The following is a 16,655-nucleotide window of genomic DNA, read 5'->3' as shown; positions in this document are numbered from 1 at the left end:
GTTCAGAACTCTTTCAAAGTATTATCAATCAATATCTTCCCCGTTGAAGGTTTACCATCGGATATCATTCCTAAATAATTTTATTCTTTATATTTCGATCTATATGTTAACTCATAAAGTGGTCCAATTGATATTGGAAGAACAAGAGAAGAGATGGATTGCGACGGCTTCTAATTATCCAGCCACCCGTAGAAGGTCTGAGATGGAAGTAGTCCACGATGTGGATAGAGATAGCAAGTAGGGTGAGCGTGTAGGCGTGTAGACGTGTAGTGTAGCGTAGTTGTGTCTGTTCCCTGTGGCGCGGCGCTCAGCTGTCTTCGGTGAACATGAACTCGCAGTTGGCTCGTCAGCTGGTGGCGCCGCTGTCGCCCGGCCCCGCCAAGCAGTCCCCGTACCTGCACGTACGTCCGCAACACCTGCCAACCCCCTCTAACTCACCATCGCCATCACTCTCACTCTCACTGTCTCCGCAGTCTCCCATTATTTGATGCATGCTTCTTGCGGTTTGGGCTTTCACAACCTAACTTTTAATAGAAATATTTTAACGGCTCCGTTAACGTTATCTGGAATAATTACCTGTTGTTCATATTTAACAGTGGGAGAATTGATTCTAAAACTACACACCAAAAATGTCCTGTTGTCCTTTGGAGTTCAAACTATGATAATCATTGCTATGTATATAATACATATTATAAATTTTCACGAAATGATGAGTTATCTATCCATCACAGTATAAAACTGGAAATATTGCATTGTCTTTCAAGTATTTCACGAGAAATAGTAATACGCTCTTGTGTTATAAAATTCATAATATTATACATATCATGCATTAATAATACTATAGGTATTCGTTTTACAAAATCCAATGATTTACGTCAATTGGCCTCCACGTGCATGCTTCCAAATTTTTTCCGCTTTCTTTCATTGGTTATTGGTTCATCATCAGTCACTAATTACTTACTAATCTAATATGGTTTTATGATTAAGATACTAAATTTTAAATCCAGCCAAGAGCACTTTTCAAAATGGTCATCCAAAAACGTTTCATCTTATCACAAGACAGTAAAACCGGAGTTAATTTGAAATTAAAGACACTGACACTTATTGATTTGATTGTTTATTCCCCTAAAACTTATTTTAATTTGTTTGATTTTTGTATGATTCATTGAAATAAAAACAGCATCAAAAAAAACTTTTAATTTAGTCATACTCTTAGTAATTCATAATATTTTTTAAATCAATCACTTTTCATAATCACTTTATATTCACATTCGATGAATACATGAATTACCACTAAGTAAAGTACCCGTTGAATCCATGTAAAAACTGAATCAGTATTTCATATAGAATTACGAAAAACCTGTAAGTATTTTGAAATAAATCCCAAGTGGTTTTGGCATTAAAATAATACTTTTTTATAATAAATATTGTCTAGGAACTATGGCCTATTTCAAATCAACAGGGTTTTACCGTTATTTTAAAAACATTTTTCTAATACACTCACATTTTCGTCATCAGCCATTGTACTGTATTGTCAATTAATAATAATTGTGTTTGGGAAATAACACATACCCACATGTTTTTCTTTTTTTTTCTGAATATGATGCTTATTCATTATTCAAATTGTTAATTTATCTTATGGCAGTTATATTTTATACGTCAGATAATACATCTTCCTGTATGAAGTTAACCATAATTCGAGTTATGTATATATTTTCAAGCAACAATCTGACTTCCCTTTCCGGGTTGTTTTCTTTCTCATTTGATTTGTCAATAGCAATATTTGAGTTTTGACTTGAGGATACGACATTGGTGCCTTTTGTGTTAATTTGAATTCCATCATTGTGGGTTTTACATAGATAGATGTGTATCGAGCGACATTACTTCATGTATGTACATATTCACTTGATGGATAACTGAAAGTTGATTAATTCAACCATATTTAAAGAGATCAAATTTTCTTCACTGCACTTTCTTACTCAGATCATACACGGGAACTGGCGAGGTGTCGGCTAACATTGCAGCCTATCTTCCATTTACTAAGATTAACACATCACAAAATTCATTATAAGAAGTTTTTCATGCTAGGTTCATCGGGTGTCAGGAGTCATCTTGTGGGTTTTGGTTTTTGTCATATATAAATCTTTGTCGCTTAATAATATTGTATTATGTAAGTTATTTTATAACTGGAAATATTATATATATTGTCAAATAAGCTACAACTTTATTCTAGGTAAAGAATTTTTAATGGATTTTGTAATTTAAAGTTTCTTAAATTTATTTTTCCAAAATAAATAAAGTAATATATTTATTTGATGTCATAATTTGATTTAAATATTGAACAACTTGTTAAGTAATTACTGAAAATACCAGAGGTTAGTATGTATGGATTTAAGGTGAAAATATATAATTGTGACAGTTACTGACATAATTCTTTTAAATAAGATTTCTGAAGTGAAACGTCACAATTTCACAAATCAATTTACTACTGGCGGGGTTTTAAACCCGGATTGTCGAAAACATGTTCAATTATGTCATATTAGTTTATTTGATTACTTTGAATTACATGAGTGAGTGTTGTTTTGTTACAGGGCTATGGGGGAAGTAAAGCGATGCCTCCGCCGGCGGGCCAGCCGCGCCGCCACCCCGATTTTGCGAAAGACCAACCGCCGCAGCCCCCGTACCCGCCCAGACCTCAGCCGCCCCCACACCACCAATATGGTGAGACACATTTTTATCAGTCAGTGCTGTTGTATAAACGCAATATTTACCATAATACATCGAAATGACCATGTATATACAGAATGTATGGAGTTCAATGTATTATGCACGCATGAAGTGGTGCAAAAACACATGTGTGGAAGAGCTTTTATCTCTTAATCTTTTATCCTCTTTACCTTGATCACCCATACTCTTAGGATGTAAGCTATAAAAAGGACTCCTGCGAGGCTATTCTAATACATAATATATCACTTTATGACTTATGTATTCAGGCAGTTAATTATCACAAGTAGTTAACTATCAAAAGTGCTATCGTAACACCCCTCTCTTGGCTATGTTAACTTTTAGAACGAGATAGAATACGTCAATAATCAAACATACCTATTGAAAATTGAGATGCGACTATTTTGAAAAATAAGTGGTGTAATAAGAGTGTGTTGAGTAGTAATATATATTTTTTTAATACATACTGTAATGACATGACTAATAAAATTGTAGGTTATATTGATATCTTCAATTCTTGTTTTACGTTTCATTACAAAAATTCGGGGTTCGGGTGGAAAAACCAAAATATGCCTGCACGAACATACCTGAATTTGATTGAGCTTCGCAAATATGAGACGTATTTCACACATATATGGTAGATACAGCCTCGTGTATGGAATTGCTTCCGCGCTAAGTTGGATCAATAAACATAATGGAAAAGTGTTATGTACCGTGTTTACAGTGAAGAATATAGCTCTACTGGTAGATTATTTTCATACAGAAAATGGTATTTATGACAAACTGAAACTTGTTTCAGTGATTTTTTAAGGAAATCACTGAAGGTTCTATGTATCTGGTAAAAGAAAGGTTTCTTGAATATCTGGATTGGGTACTGAATTAATGTAATATTAATTGATCACCTTGTCCTAATTTACTTAAAAATGGAGTAAAGGTTAAAACAACCTACACACAATTAAAAAATGTTTGTTATCTCAATGTTGAAAATTCATTGACAATGAATTAAAAATTCCAATTGAATCTGAATTTTATATGTTTAGGTGCATGGAGTAATAACAGCAGTGGTGGACAATATAGAAGCCAATTCCCCGGAGGAGGAGGAGTGACGGGTGGCACGGGCGCAGGAGGCGCTGCCACGGCTACAGGAAGTAGTGGGGGACCGGGAGGAGCTACTGTGGGTGCCACTCCCGGGGCAGGGGGAAACGCTGGCGTTGGAACGGCGACAGGGCAGTGGGGGGCGGGAGCGCCCCCTCGTCCACCCATCGCCACTCCTAACGCTCAACCGTGGGGCCCTCAACCTTATCCGCAACAGGTGACTAACTAGCATACTTCATTGCACATGTGTGATATGACAGTTACATAGTGAATGTTTTTCTTTTTTTAAAACATTGGTAGGATATTTATACTTACTGTTAAAATGTGTTTTAGGGTCAACAGCCACAACCGCAACCGCAGGGTTGGGGAGGTGCTGCAGGAGGGGTACGGCCTGGCGCTCCACCTAGACCGGGTGGTCCTTACCGACCCGACCTCAAACAGTTCCCGATGCAACCTACTCATCAGCCACCTAAGGTATGCATTGCCGCATCTACCGGGTGTCTTGTTTCTCAATTGATTATACAGTTTTAAAGTCAATAGTAGGTTTTCAATATTTATTTTCCTTTCTTTGTTGACTTTTGTCATGTTGAGTTCATGTTCATGTTTAATTTTCAAATATAGGATAATATTTATTCACAATATTTGAACAATGGTATAATTTTTATTCATATCACAGTTTTACATTGAGTGAATTTGAGAGACAAGCCTAATTGTGTGGTGATTGCAGGTGGGAAGCGTCCCCGCTGCTGGAGGAGCTGCTCCCAAGCGGGAGATCACCTTTCCCCCCGACAGTGTGGAGGCGGTCGCCCCTGTGGCGTACAAGCGGCGCCGCATCACCAAGGCGGATGTGGCGCCCGTCGAGGCGTGGCGGCTAATGATGGCACTCAAGTCAGGGCTGCTGGCAGAGACGTGCTGGGCGCTCGACCTGCTCAATGTCCTGCTCTTCGACGACGCCTCCGTCGGCTACTTTGGCTTACAGCACCTGCCTGGCCTCCTAGACCTGCTGCTGGAGCACTTCCAAAAGAGTCTCAAGGATGTGTTCGACCCACCTGGGCAGGACGCCTCAACTGACACCCGCCGGCCGGCCGCCTCCAAACCTGGTCCTGCGGATCGATCCGAGGCAGACCCTGGCAGGACTGTCTTCCTCACAGAAGGGGAAAACTATACCGATGAGTCTCGGAAAGGGCGGCCTGTGGTATTGAGGGCGAAGGAGGACGATCCCTTCGGACCCGACGACGCTGAGGAGTGGGACGTGGAGCCGGAGCATGGAGAGGCGGGCATCGAGCCTTGGCAGTTCGGCTCCGACGCCTCTTCTGTTGCCCACGTCATGCCCTGCTTCCGGGGAGAGTTCGTCGACATTCCGTTCGCTAGGACACTGGAGACGGCCGAGCGGCCGCCCCCTGAGACTGAGCGGGAGGCCGCCCAGGAGGCCGTCCCTCCTCGCGCGACCTGTTCACCCGAACCTGCGAGAAAATCCAACCGAGTCAGTGAAAAGAAAAATAAAAGGACGAAAACGACCCCTCCAGAGATCGCGAACGGGGCAGAGGATGCCCCAGCTGTTCCTGCCGATGGAAAAGTGAACGGAGCGGCCGTGGACCCTGAGGAGGAAGGTGAGGCAGGTGCGGCCCTCCGTCTCAACGGGCCAGCCGATGCCGGCTCCGAGGACAACTTCAAATCTGAGCCTATGGAGATAGAGAGAGACGAGAGGGCGACAGAAAGGCCGGCAGAGAGGGCACCTGACCTCAAAGTCAATGACCCCTCGGGCACCCTCAAGCGGAGGCCCCTCTCAGAGTACGAGGATGAGTGCTACTCGCGGGACGAGGCCAGCCTCTGTCTGGTCACCGAAACCCAGGACTCGCTGGCCCGCCGCTGCGTCTGCCTATCCAACATCCTGAGGAACTTGACGTTTGTGCCCGGGAACGAGACGGAGTTCTCCAAGAGCGGAACCTTCCTGGCGCTCATGGGCAAGCTTTTGCTTCTGCATCATGAGCACCCGGCCCGTGCCCCTCGCACCAGAAACTACGACCGCGAGGAAGACTCCGAGTGGAAAAGTAGCTGTTCCTCCCTGCAGACGCAGGAGTGGTGGTGGGACTTCCTAGCGCAGCTGCGAGAAGACGCTCTCGTATGCTGTGCCAATATTGGGGGCCAGGTGGACTTGGGCCGCCACCCCGAGCAGGTGGCGCGGCCAGTGCTGGACGGTCTTCTGCATTGGGCCGTGTGCCCCTCGGCAGCCGCCCAAGACCCCCTCCCCGCCTTGCCCCCTCACCGCGCTCTATCCCCGCGCCGTCTGGCCCTGGAGGCCCTGTGCAAACTGTGTGTGACGGACGCCAATGTGGATCTGGTGGTGGCTACACCCCCCTTCCCGCGCCTGGAGCGCCTGTGCTCCGTCCTGGCAAAGCACCTGTGCCGCAGTGAGGACCAGGTACTGCGGGAGTTCTCGGTGAACCTTCTGCACTACCTGGCGGCGGCCGACTCGTCCATGGCTCGCACTATCGCGGCGCGCAATCCCACCGTATCGCTGCTGGTGGCCTTCATCGAGCAGGCAGAGCAGTCGGCGCTGGGCGTTGCCAACCAGCATGGCATCTGCGCGTTACGTGACAACCCTGACTCGATGGGGACCAGCCTGGATATGCTGCGGCGCGCGGCCGGCACGTTGCTGCACTTAGCGCGCCACCCCGACAACAAGCCCCTCTTCCTGCAGCAGGAGCAGCGCCTGCTTTCGCTGGTAATGAGCCAGATCCTGGACCAGAAGGTGGCTGCCGAACTCTCCAAGGTGCTCTTCCAGTGCTCCCGCCACCCTCGCCACCCCAACCGGAGCGACTGAGCTTCGGCCCCGTCTCCTCCGCCTTAGAATTAGGGAATGGACTCGATGAATAATATAATTATTGATATATAATATATGATCTAAGACCGTGTTATAGTGATATTAGACTCATACCGCTCGGTAAATGACTTTTTAATGATTTCAGACTTTTTTAGAAAAATATTAGTCGTAAACGAAAGGATTATCAATGGGTTTTTTTTTCTGCGGCCGGTCGGCCCCCCTCGGGACGTGCGAGTTTGAAATCCTGCGGGCGGGGCGGCCTCTTCCGGCGAAGGCGGGGTGCGCCTCCGGGGTTGTATTTATTTTTATCCCCGCGGCTCTCGATTGCACTCCTCCTTCCCGGATTGCGGTTCGCCCGACGTCTCCGTCCGATCTTACCGGGGCCGCCTGCTGTTTCATGTTTGGTATTATTATTACTATTACTGTGCAAATGCTTTATATATGTCTGAATATTGAAAATGAAATAAATGTACATATGAAGTACTAAAAATTATACTACCATCTTTCTCTGTAAATACCTCTGACTTTTTGGTGCCCATTAGTTGGGCAAATTACTTAGCATGCATCCTACAGTACCGGACTCAACCGGCTTACCAACTAAATAAAATGTACAATGTATAATTTTGTTTCCTGCAGCCCGATTTCCTAACTATCGTCTCGTGTGGCACCAGATGACATGACGTAATTGTGACGTCAGCCAATACATGCCGCCCGCTCGAGCGTGTATTGGCTGACGTCACAATTACGTCATGTCGTCTGATGCCACACGAGACGATAGTTAGGAAATCGGGCCCCTGAGCTTTGTACACACTATTTCATAAAGCAGTGTATCTCAAATATGAAAGGTCTGTGGTACTTTACTTTAAGAGAAATTTAAGTGATGGTTTTTACATCTTATATTTCTCGCATGACATTTCAATCTCAATTTTTATCAAAAAACCAATGTTTTCAAAATGGCAGTGATTTTACTTGTACATGGGATAATCGCATTGCAGGTACATGAACTGTAATGAAGCTGCTCATCAAATCATTTTATAACAATATTTTTTTATTATACATTTATTTTAATACAGCAGGCACAAATATCAAATCAAAAATGTTGCAAACGAAAATGGCTGTTTCTATTTGCATAATTGTTATTTTTTATTAGTATACATACAACATTTTAGAATACTTTGTTTAGAACAGAATATATAAGAAAGAAATTATATATTTTTGTTGATTTACACAATATTTTACAAAAAAAGAAATTGCCGATTTTGTTTCACATGTATGTGATGTGTGATCATACATCACATTTGCGAAAATACCACCACGATCATCGCATAAACAAAATCACATCTCTATACCCTGCTTATTAAAAATGTATGTTGACATTTTTTTTTTCTATATTGTATTAGCCCACTATCGCTGAGCTTATAATGTCGATAGTCCCAGTTTGGAATCTAGTGTCTGGAAAATTAACATGATGCTTTTCGAGTATGGATCTAATAGGTTGAGCAATTGGCTAACATCCATATCTCATTTTAAAAGAATCTGTTAATACAACCTGTAAGGCTACATATTATGCGGCTTTTCTTTCTTCTTTGGCCATATCCACCCCTTAATTGGAGCATAGGGACACCATGCGGGGCCTCCACTGTTTTACAAACTACTAAAAGGATAATTTGTTTGATTTCTTACTTAGTTCATTTGTAGTGTAGTACATTTAAAATAGAAAACAAAGGGAAACTTATACAAATCAATAATATTAATAAAGAATCCATTTTCACTTAATGTTTGTAGTAGCCGAATTTGTGAACCATAGCTGGATGAGTCATTTCTGCAACTTAACAATTTGAATTAACCGCCTACGCACATATGGAACCAATGATAATTATACCACTAAAATGTTAGTCTTATGACCCAAAAGATGAACTATTGGCTAACGTGAAATGAGCTGTCTTTGTAACTAAATGATTGTGGAATAAGCCACATTTGAAAGTTTCGCATTATATTTGGATTTGATATTTTGTATGTAATGAAGCCAGGTTGAGGCTACTGTCTAAGAATTCATTTAAAGTGTATTTTTCTTTATAGATGTCATTGAAGGATAACTTTTCAATAATATTGGATTGAGCCTTGTTTGTAAATAGTGTAGCCTCATACATATTATATATGTGTTGATGGATATCAAACGCCGTAAAGTCCACATATTGAAAAAAATTACTTTTGATATACGTTTAATAGAGTATGCAAATCTGCACATTATGGTATACTGCAAACCCCAAAGTATACTGCAAACCCCCAAAAGTCCACTGTTTACGTATGAAATCACGTTTTGAAAGATCAATATTTTTTTCAAACCACCTTAAGTCCACAAGCTAAAGGTGAACGATGGCACCTATCATTTTCCTTAATTTCTAAACAATTATAACATAAAATGGATCTAGAAGTGGATTTTTTGGATCCAGACAAAGCCAGAAAGAGGTCGAGCACCGAAGCTAAGAAGAAAAATCCTTGTAGCCATCGTGGGTATTAGATTCAATTATCTTACAATATCTCACATGTTACAACCATTTGTATTACAAGATATGATAAAACTGCATTTTTCTCAGTTTGACATTCAGTGGACTTTACGACGTTTGATATGTGTCAACACATATATCTTTGGATCAAACATGGTTATAAAAAAAAATCAGTAACCATGCTGAGATAATAGTGAAATATCTTTATGTATCTTTATGTATGAGCATACGGACACCACGAGGCGCCTCCAAGAATCCCTGTCGCTCGCCAGTCTTCTTGCATCGTTTCATGTCAAACCAGCATCCCGTAGCTCCGCCGTATACACTACTGATAGTATTTAGCGGCCTTCCAGGACGCCAGAATCCGGTTGACTTGAAGAACAGGCAAGCCAGGTTGAAATTCTCTTCTGGCATCTGCAGTAGGTGGCCGAGCCAAGTCCAATGTCGCCTCTTCACTCTCAGCATGATGAGAGGCTGCTTGGTTCGCTCGGTTAGGCTCGTTCTCTTATCTCCTCGTTGCTCCTAAAGTCATACCACTGCACACCCAGTATCCGTCGCAAACATCTTTTTTCAAAGCTCAGTAGACGGTTGCACTGAGCCTTCGTAAGGTGCCATGATTCGCAAGAAGCACAGCAGAATGCAAGCGTCGAATATGCGGCATTTGGTTTTGACTGAGTACAATCGTGAGTTCCAGACACTCCGTATTGAATAATTGAATGTTGCTCCAGCCATTCCTATTCGGATAGCGAGCTCTGTGCAACCTCTCTGCGTCCATTTCTCGTAAAAAAACAAAATCTGCTAATACAAACCTCTACTCTGTGGAGGCCCATATGATCCTATTAGGATCGGACATGGTCGGGATAAAAAATGACGCAATAATAATAAATTGTATCTTACAATCGCATGTTTTAAAATATTTATACTAGCGTAGTAAAACAGCGCATTTGTTTTACAATTAAAACAAATTTGTAATTTGACCTGCCACGCCGGCCCCTCCCTGAACCTGGGTCCCCCAGGCTAGAGCCCTGTCAGACCCCCTTGTGGGGGCCATGCACCAAAATTACATTGATTTATGTTTTTTAAATATACATAACACACAAGGTAGAACTAAATGTACATATAGGAGGACCTCGACTTTCGCACATAATTAGTTCCTGAAAGTGTGTGCGAATGTTAAATGTTCGAAAGTAGAGGGAAGTAAAAAAAAAATTAAATTGTGCGTATTTTTAAATATTTATTTATCAAGTAAATATAAGATTTTTAAGAGACATGTGGGGTTTGCGGGTGTTTCGCTTAAAAAGTTATCAAGAGTTAACTGTTTGCCGCTCTTCTTTTTCTTATTTTAAATGATAAATTATTAACTTTACAATATTGCTTAACTGCTGACAAGAAATATAAAGAACCAATCTTTAAATATTAACGCAGTAACCCAGGCTTTTTTATTTAATTACCAAATGACTGGAAGCAATTCTTTATCTTTCCCTTTCAATGCTCTGGTATTTTCTTGTTGATAAATTAACATTGGCATCAACTTTAAATCACCAGTTAAATTTCCACCAAGAAGCAATGTCAATCGGTTTTTAGAAGGTTTATGCCCATGGGCAACTGATTCTTCCTTAGATAAGAATGCAAGACTAGGCATTTTTTTCCAAAATAAATCTGTCCATCTACATTAAATATTTGGCTAGAGGAATATTCTCCATCTTCAATAATTTTGGATAATAAGGAAATAAATTCTTTTGCAGCATCTTTATCCGCATCAGCCGATTCTCCAGTGAATTGAATATAAACCAACCATTACTTGCTTGAAAAATCGTGTTAGAATCTTCTTTTAATCTAGCCTCCCAATCTTTGTGCAAACTAAGAGCTTTCCTTCGCTTGAATAATTGAAATACTCAGAGGGACATCTTTTCGATGTTGGTCATCGATCCATGATGACAAAGATTTTTCCATTTCATCCATAACTATGCCGTGGCTTTGGAAACAATCTTTTCAAAGATATATTTCCACAATTATCACAACATATCGTAGACCTGTGTGTATCATACGAACGTCTAATAATTTCCATCTTTGTCTCGATCGTGTGAACTTGAACTATGAGTCCTTGATTTCTTTTTGTTCGTATCAACACTGCAGTTTTTCCGTTTTTCACTCACTAAACCTGTACAAGCAAAGTGACGGGTGTGAGCAGGATGCAAGTGATGCAAGAAATGCTTGCTTGTGAGCGAGCGAGAGGGGGATATCTTTACCCCACAGCGTGACGTTTTAAAAAACGATTTTTTTGAAATGTGCGAAACAGCGAATTGTGCGAAAGTCAAACGTTCGAAAGTCGAGGTCCGCCTGTATTTACATGTATTTGTATTAGCAATATAATAACTAAATAATGTGATACCTGAGCTTGTTTGAATGAACGTAAAAGTTTTATATATTTTGACTTGATGTTTGAAAGAGCTGAAAGACTGCTTATTATTTTTAATTATAACTTGAGATGAAAAACTTTGATCGCCTAGATATGTCGTAAATCGGTCGGAAAGTTGGAAATCCAAGGATATTCTTTTTTAATCGAAATCCAGAAAATAGCCAATGGAACATTGGCGAAGTTCAGTTTTAACGTCCCGTCGTTTCAAAATTCAACAAATTCCTCTCGAATTTATAGGCAAAGCGCTTTTATAGAATTTTCGGCATTGGTTACAAAAGGTGTTTCGAATCCAGTCATATTGATTGTATGAAAGTAATAATGAAATTTCTTTTGCAGCAAAGTTAAATGTTTTTGAGACATCCAAAATTCATTGCATGTTTTCAATGGTGGTCTGGTAGGTCCTTTGGTACATTTGTAGAGATGCTTGTCTTAACTCCTGCCAAAGTTCGAGTTCATTTTTGAATCCTTCTAATTTATCAGACCACGTCAATATATTTTCATTTTGACCTTACATTTTTTTATTAAATTCATGCAGATGCTCAAATATATTACCAGCCATGTACGCAAGTATTGAATAATATACAAAATTATTTGTGTTTTTTTTTAATAATGCACCACGGCACACCTAGCATTGTCTCGCGGCACACCTGTTGTGGAGCAATGCCCTAAAGGATAATTTTCACATTATATAATGAATCGTACGCCATTTTTTTTAATAGTAAAAGGGGGGCCTAATATGGTCTTATTAGTGGTCAAAAGAAAAAAAAATACTCAACTTTATTTACAACCGAGGATAAATGATAAGATGATAAAGGATAATGATGGGCTTTTTTGTAATGTAACGCGGTGGAACGGCGTTCCAGCACCTTTTTTCACAGTATTTTTAATGTTTCAAAAGCAATTAGATGAAACATTGTTCACGATTACGTAGTACAAGTTAATTTTTCTGAATCATCTCATGAAAAGACATATCCTGAAAAACTATTGCGTTTGATACGTGCATTGAATTCTATTACCATTTCTTCAAGTGAATGTGAACGTGAATTTTCGCAAATGAATCTAATTTTTACCCCAATAAGAGCTTTGTTGAAGACCAAAACAGTTTCGGCACTTTTGGTCATCAAACTCGTCGGACCACATTTGACACTTTTCGATCATTCAAAATACATTGATCGGTGGTGACTCAGTGGAAGAAAGTGACGATTTGTCAACAGACAAAACTTGGACTGAACTTTGGAAATCACCATGGCCCCCACAAAGGGGGGGGGGGGGGGGGGGTGACATGAGTGACACGGCTTTAGCCTGGGGGATCGACCTGATAATTGAAATAACGCACATCACAAATTTGCTCTAATCGTAAAATAAATCATTTTAAAATAGGTATGTGGGTATTATATATTATGTAATTGGGCATTTTCGCCAAAATTTGTACATGTTTGAAATTTGGGTAATATTATTTTTTCACTCAAATTAACCATTTTTATATAGCTAGCAGATTCCTTGTTCTATTGCTGAATTGGTGATAGCAATTTTTCAGCAAAATATTGATTAATACAATATTTATATCATTTTTATTATGAAATTGGGCATAATAAGTTTCCGTTCCGTGACTACGAAACTAAGCTTATAAAACATGAATGAGACACTTTTTATCACTTAAAAGAGCTCTATTAGATTAAAAAAACCATACACTTAAAAATAAAACTACAAATAGTCAAAAAATATTATTGAATTCTAATTCTTGGGCACATTTCGTTCCACTCCGTTACCCTATGTCTATAATGGCAGAGCATTTTTCGTTTAGTATTTGAAAAAACCAATCAATGTTCGTTCTGCTAATTTTTTAAAGACAGTAATCACTTTTACTAAATTTTATTGGAAAAATACATAAGTTTCGTTATTTAATAATCAAATGAAAAATAGTTAACGTTCAACTTTTTTGGGGACATTTTCGGAATGGAACGAAATGGTAACGGAATGTAATTTGTAAAGCTAAAGTTACATGTTACCATAAAAACAAATTTTTGTTTTATGAAATTTATTTGAATTTTTTGATAGTCGGATATATATTCAACGTGCGTCACAATAACAAAACAAATCAAACTTAATCACTAAAATAGACATATTTTATAATAAATTTCACAATACTAGTAAAATAAGATACGTAATAATTTTGACACACTATACATTACCATAACTTTTATTTGGCATTTATATTATTTGTAACTCAGATAAAAAATATTTTAAAGCAAATTAACAATATATGAAAAAAATTAAATCAGCAAGGGATTCGGACGCGAGTTCCTAGCGCGGCACGGATTATGTAACTTTTACGAAAATAATTACAGTCGAACTCGGTTATTACGATCTCGGACATAGCGAGATCTCGGATGTAATAAGGAACCATTTGTTGACATTTGGAAACATTAATTTATTCGCTGTTATAATGAGCAACTTATCGGATATACCGAGCTAAAATACTGTTAATGTGTCGATCGTTTTAAAACATTTCGACCCTAAGCAATAAAATCCGATTGGACAGGATGCCGCCGGGGTCGGATTACGTTTATGACACTAGTAAAGTACCTACCTTATTGGTGTTTCGCCGACAATAATAAAAAAAAGTATCCACGCATATGGTTGAAAAATCTAAGATTTGTGAAGTCCGTAGGTACCTACCAGCGTTCATTACAATAAACAACTTCTTTTATAGTTTATGAAGGCCATGCTTTTTGTGTAATGTGACATGCTCATTTAAAAATACCTGTTCTCTGATATAACGAGTAACGCTTATAACAAGCAAATTCAGTTGGTCCCATCTTCCTCGTAATAACCAAGTTCGACTGTATGTTGTCATGAAATTTACTTGTATTCATCAACATAAAATGTAGCTATACAGGTTGATTGTAATCAAGACGTACTTTTCTGACATTTCGCGAATACCTACAGTTTCTGGTATTAAATCTAATAGGGTACACATTTCTGTTAAATGTGACAAAAAAATACTTTTTCATACATTTTTATAAATTTCTATGCCTAAAATGTATGGAGAAGTTTTAAAATTTTGGTGGCGTATAACAGTAAGAGTATGACAGAGCCAGAGCCTGTCTCGCAATTATTTCAGTCTGGTGTTTTTTTCTTTTCCTTCTGTTGTTTTTTTATTTCTCCATACTTTTATCTGCGCTAGTTTTGCGTATTCAGACATATCACATACTTTTTTAATCTTTATTATATAGTCAGGTTATTTTCTATATTTTTTAATGAAAATATTTTTGTTTTTCATACGAACAGACAAAATAAAACTTTTTATAATCTATGAAGAACTAAACACACAATGTAAACCCAACTTTATGCATTCCATTTCGTTACTTTTACATTCCACATATACGTTACCACCAATATAGTTACGGAATGGAAGTAACGGATTCTGTTTCAGAAGTGGTTGAAGCCAAAATTTAGCTTAGTTTTATTGTTAAACCTGCGATATGTTTTATTATATCTGTAGTATGAAAGATAAGCTCCATATGTATAGTAAGTGAAATGGAAATATGTGATTTCTTACCTTACAAATCGTATCAAACAGTAGTGGAACTTCTTAAATGACCAACCCAGAAAGCAACCTGTTCCGATAGCGATACCGACACACACCAACAATTTAAATTGTAAATGGCGATCAGTATTATACAAAAGTGTTGCTACATTAAAAAAATACATATTTATAGTGGAAATTTTTCGCCTTCATGCTAAAATCGTGGTAACGGAATGTGGAATTCCACTTTTTCAAATATCGTGGGACACACTTTAAATGTGATTTTTTTCAATATTGGTCCAAATTTACGAAAAAACTATATTTTCCAAAAATATATAAAGTAAGCTGTTGAAGACACTTCGAATTTAATTTTACACACTCAAAATTAATGACGAAATCAGACTTTGTTTATTTGAATTTAGGGGTGGGAACATGTAAAAACACACTACCTTTCGATCTAAATAATCAATTAAAAATATATACAGGTCAGACAGTTGTATTTAACTGTTCGAATAAAGTAAATTAATAAATTTGCATGTTAAAAATACATTTTCCAATATTCTATAATATAATAACTATGAAAAAATCAATCAAAGTCATGGGACATGCCAAAAACGCAATGTACAAACTTTGGTGAAAATGCCCAATTGCATTTTTTGGTTAATGTTTGTTGTTACACTGAATACCTTCAATTTACCCTCAAATTTGAAAAACGCTGCTATAGAGCATCACACTGCCTTTAACCTTAGTGATAGGTAGGGGGCCATGGAAATCACTATATACTTTTATTCAAATATATGACGTTTTTACAATAGGTAAATTGTTTGGCAAGAAGTGAGTTAGGGCACCTTTTTTTTTAAAAAAAAAAGCCCTGGTAATAATAAATGAATGACACCGATTAATTTCATGTGAATCGGAAGAGATCCTATTTGCCTTAGGTAGGTAATGAATTTTTAAGGAATAACAATAATATTATTTAGTTATTTTCTCTTCCTGTTTGATTATGCCAATAAAGCCGGCGACAGAAGACAGGATTCGTTTAGTCATCAAATCAGAATACAAGCACGACTAGAATCGTACTTTCGCCAATAACCCTGCAATACCCACGATTATACAACACATTTTTCATTAGTACGTTGATAGAGGTAAGGTGTTATTGGATGTAACTTGGAACAGTTTTATTCAAAAATATTCCTATTCCACCCACTGGGGTTATGTCAGGGCATCGCCCATTAGTTTATAAGAACATTACAAACAAAAAGGTTGGGTATCACTAGGTCCTGGACCAGTGGTTCTCATGTGAAATTTAACTGTGGCCGCACAATTGACATTGACAGTTCTATGGAAACAGCTGGTGACCGCACCAAATTTCACTTTTGTTGTGATTGAAAAAAGTAAAGCTACATTTTATTTACTAAAAAAATGGATCAATTTATTTATAGACAAGTCCATTTAATAAAAGACATTTGAACATTTTAGTACGTATCTATTTAAAAATAATGCAAATTCCTCAATACTCCTTTTTTCCAATGCGAGTCTCATTGCTTCTAAGTTAAC

The 16,655-nt window shown here is 38.5% G+C and overlaps 2 protein-coding genes across 21 annotated transcripts in view; one reads left to right on the top strand and one right to left on the bottom strand.

Moving 5' to 3' along the window:
* Window positions 1-7,138, top strand: part of osa (trithorax group protein osa) — a 168,950-nt gene extending 161,812 nt beyond the window's left edge. For 18 of the 20 annotated variants that reach the window (XM_085957240.1, XM_085957239.1, XM_085957238.1 and 15 more), the window contains 5 exons: window positions 312-401; window positions 2,592-2,721; window positions 3,765-4,036; window positions 4,153-4,293; window positions 4,547-7,138. In XM_085957240.1, coding sequence (XP_085813366.1) covers window positions 312-401; window positions 2,592-2,721; window positions 3,765-4,036; window positions 4,153-4,293; window positions 4,547-6,643 — 2,730 coding nt within the window. In that variant the 3' untranslated portion in view covers window positions 6,644-7,138. The remainder of the gene's footprint in view (window positions 1-311; window positions 402-2,591; window positions 2,722-3,764; window positions 4,037-4,152; window positions 4,294-4,546) is intronic. The other 2 variants (XM_085957237.1, XM_085957230.1) reach the window with 1 other exon arrangement.
* LOC147065468 (uncharacterized) overlaps window positions 1-16,655 on the bottom strand; it is a 496,544-nt gene that overhangs the window by 84,649 nt on the left and 395,240 nt on the right. The window lies entirely within an intron of this gene.

Source organism: Rhyacophila brunnea, unplaced genomic scaffold (assembly GCF_057557595.1).
Source record: "Rhyacophila brunnea isolate RB1 unplaced genomic scaffold, BYU_Rbru_1.0 scaffold_6, whole genome shotgun sequence".
Classification (NCBI taxonomy): domain Eukaryota; kingdom Metazoa; phylum Arthropoda; class Insecta; order Trichoptera; family Rhyacophilidae; genus Rhyacophila; species Rhyacophila brunnea.
The sequence above is the reverse complement of the archived record's forward strand: the minus strand, read 5'-3'. Positions and strand labels throughout refer to the sequence as shown.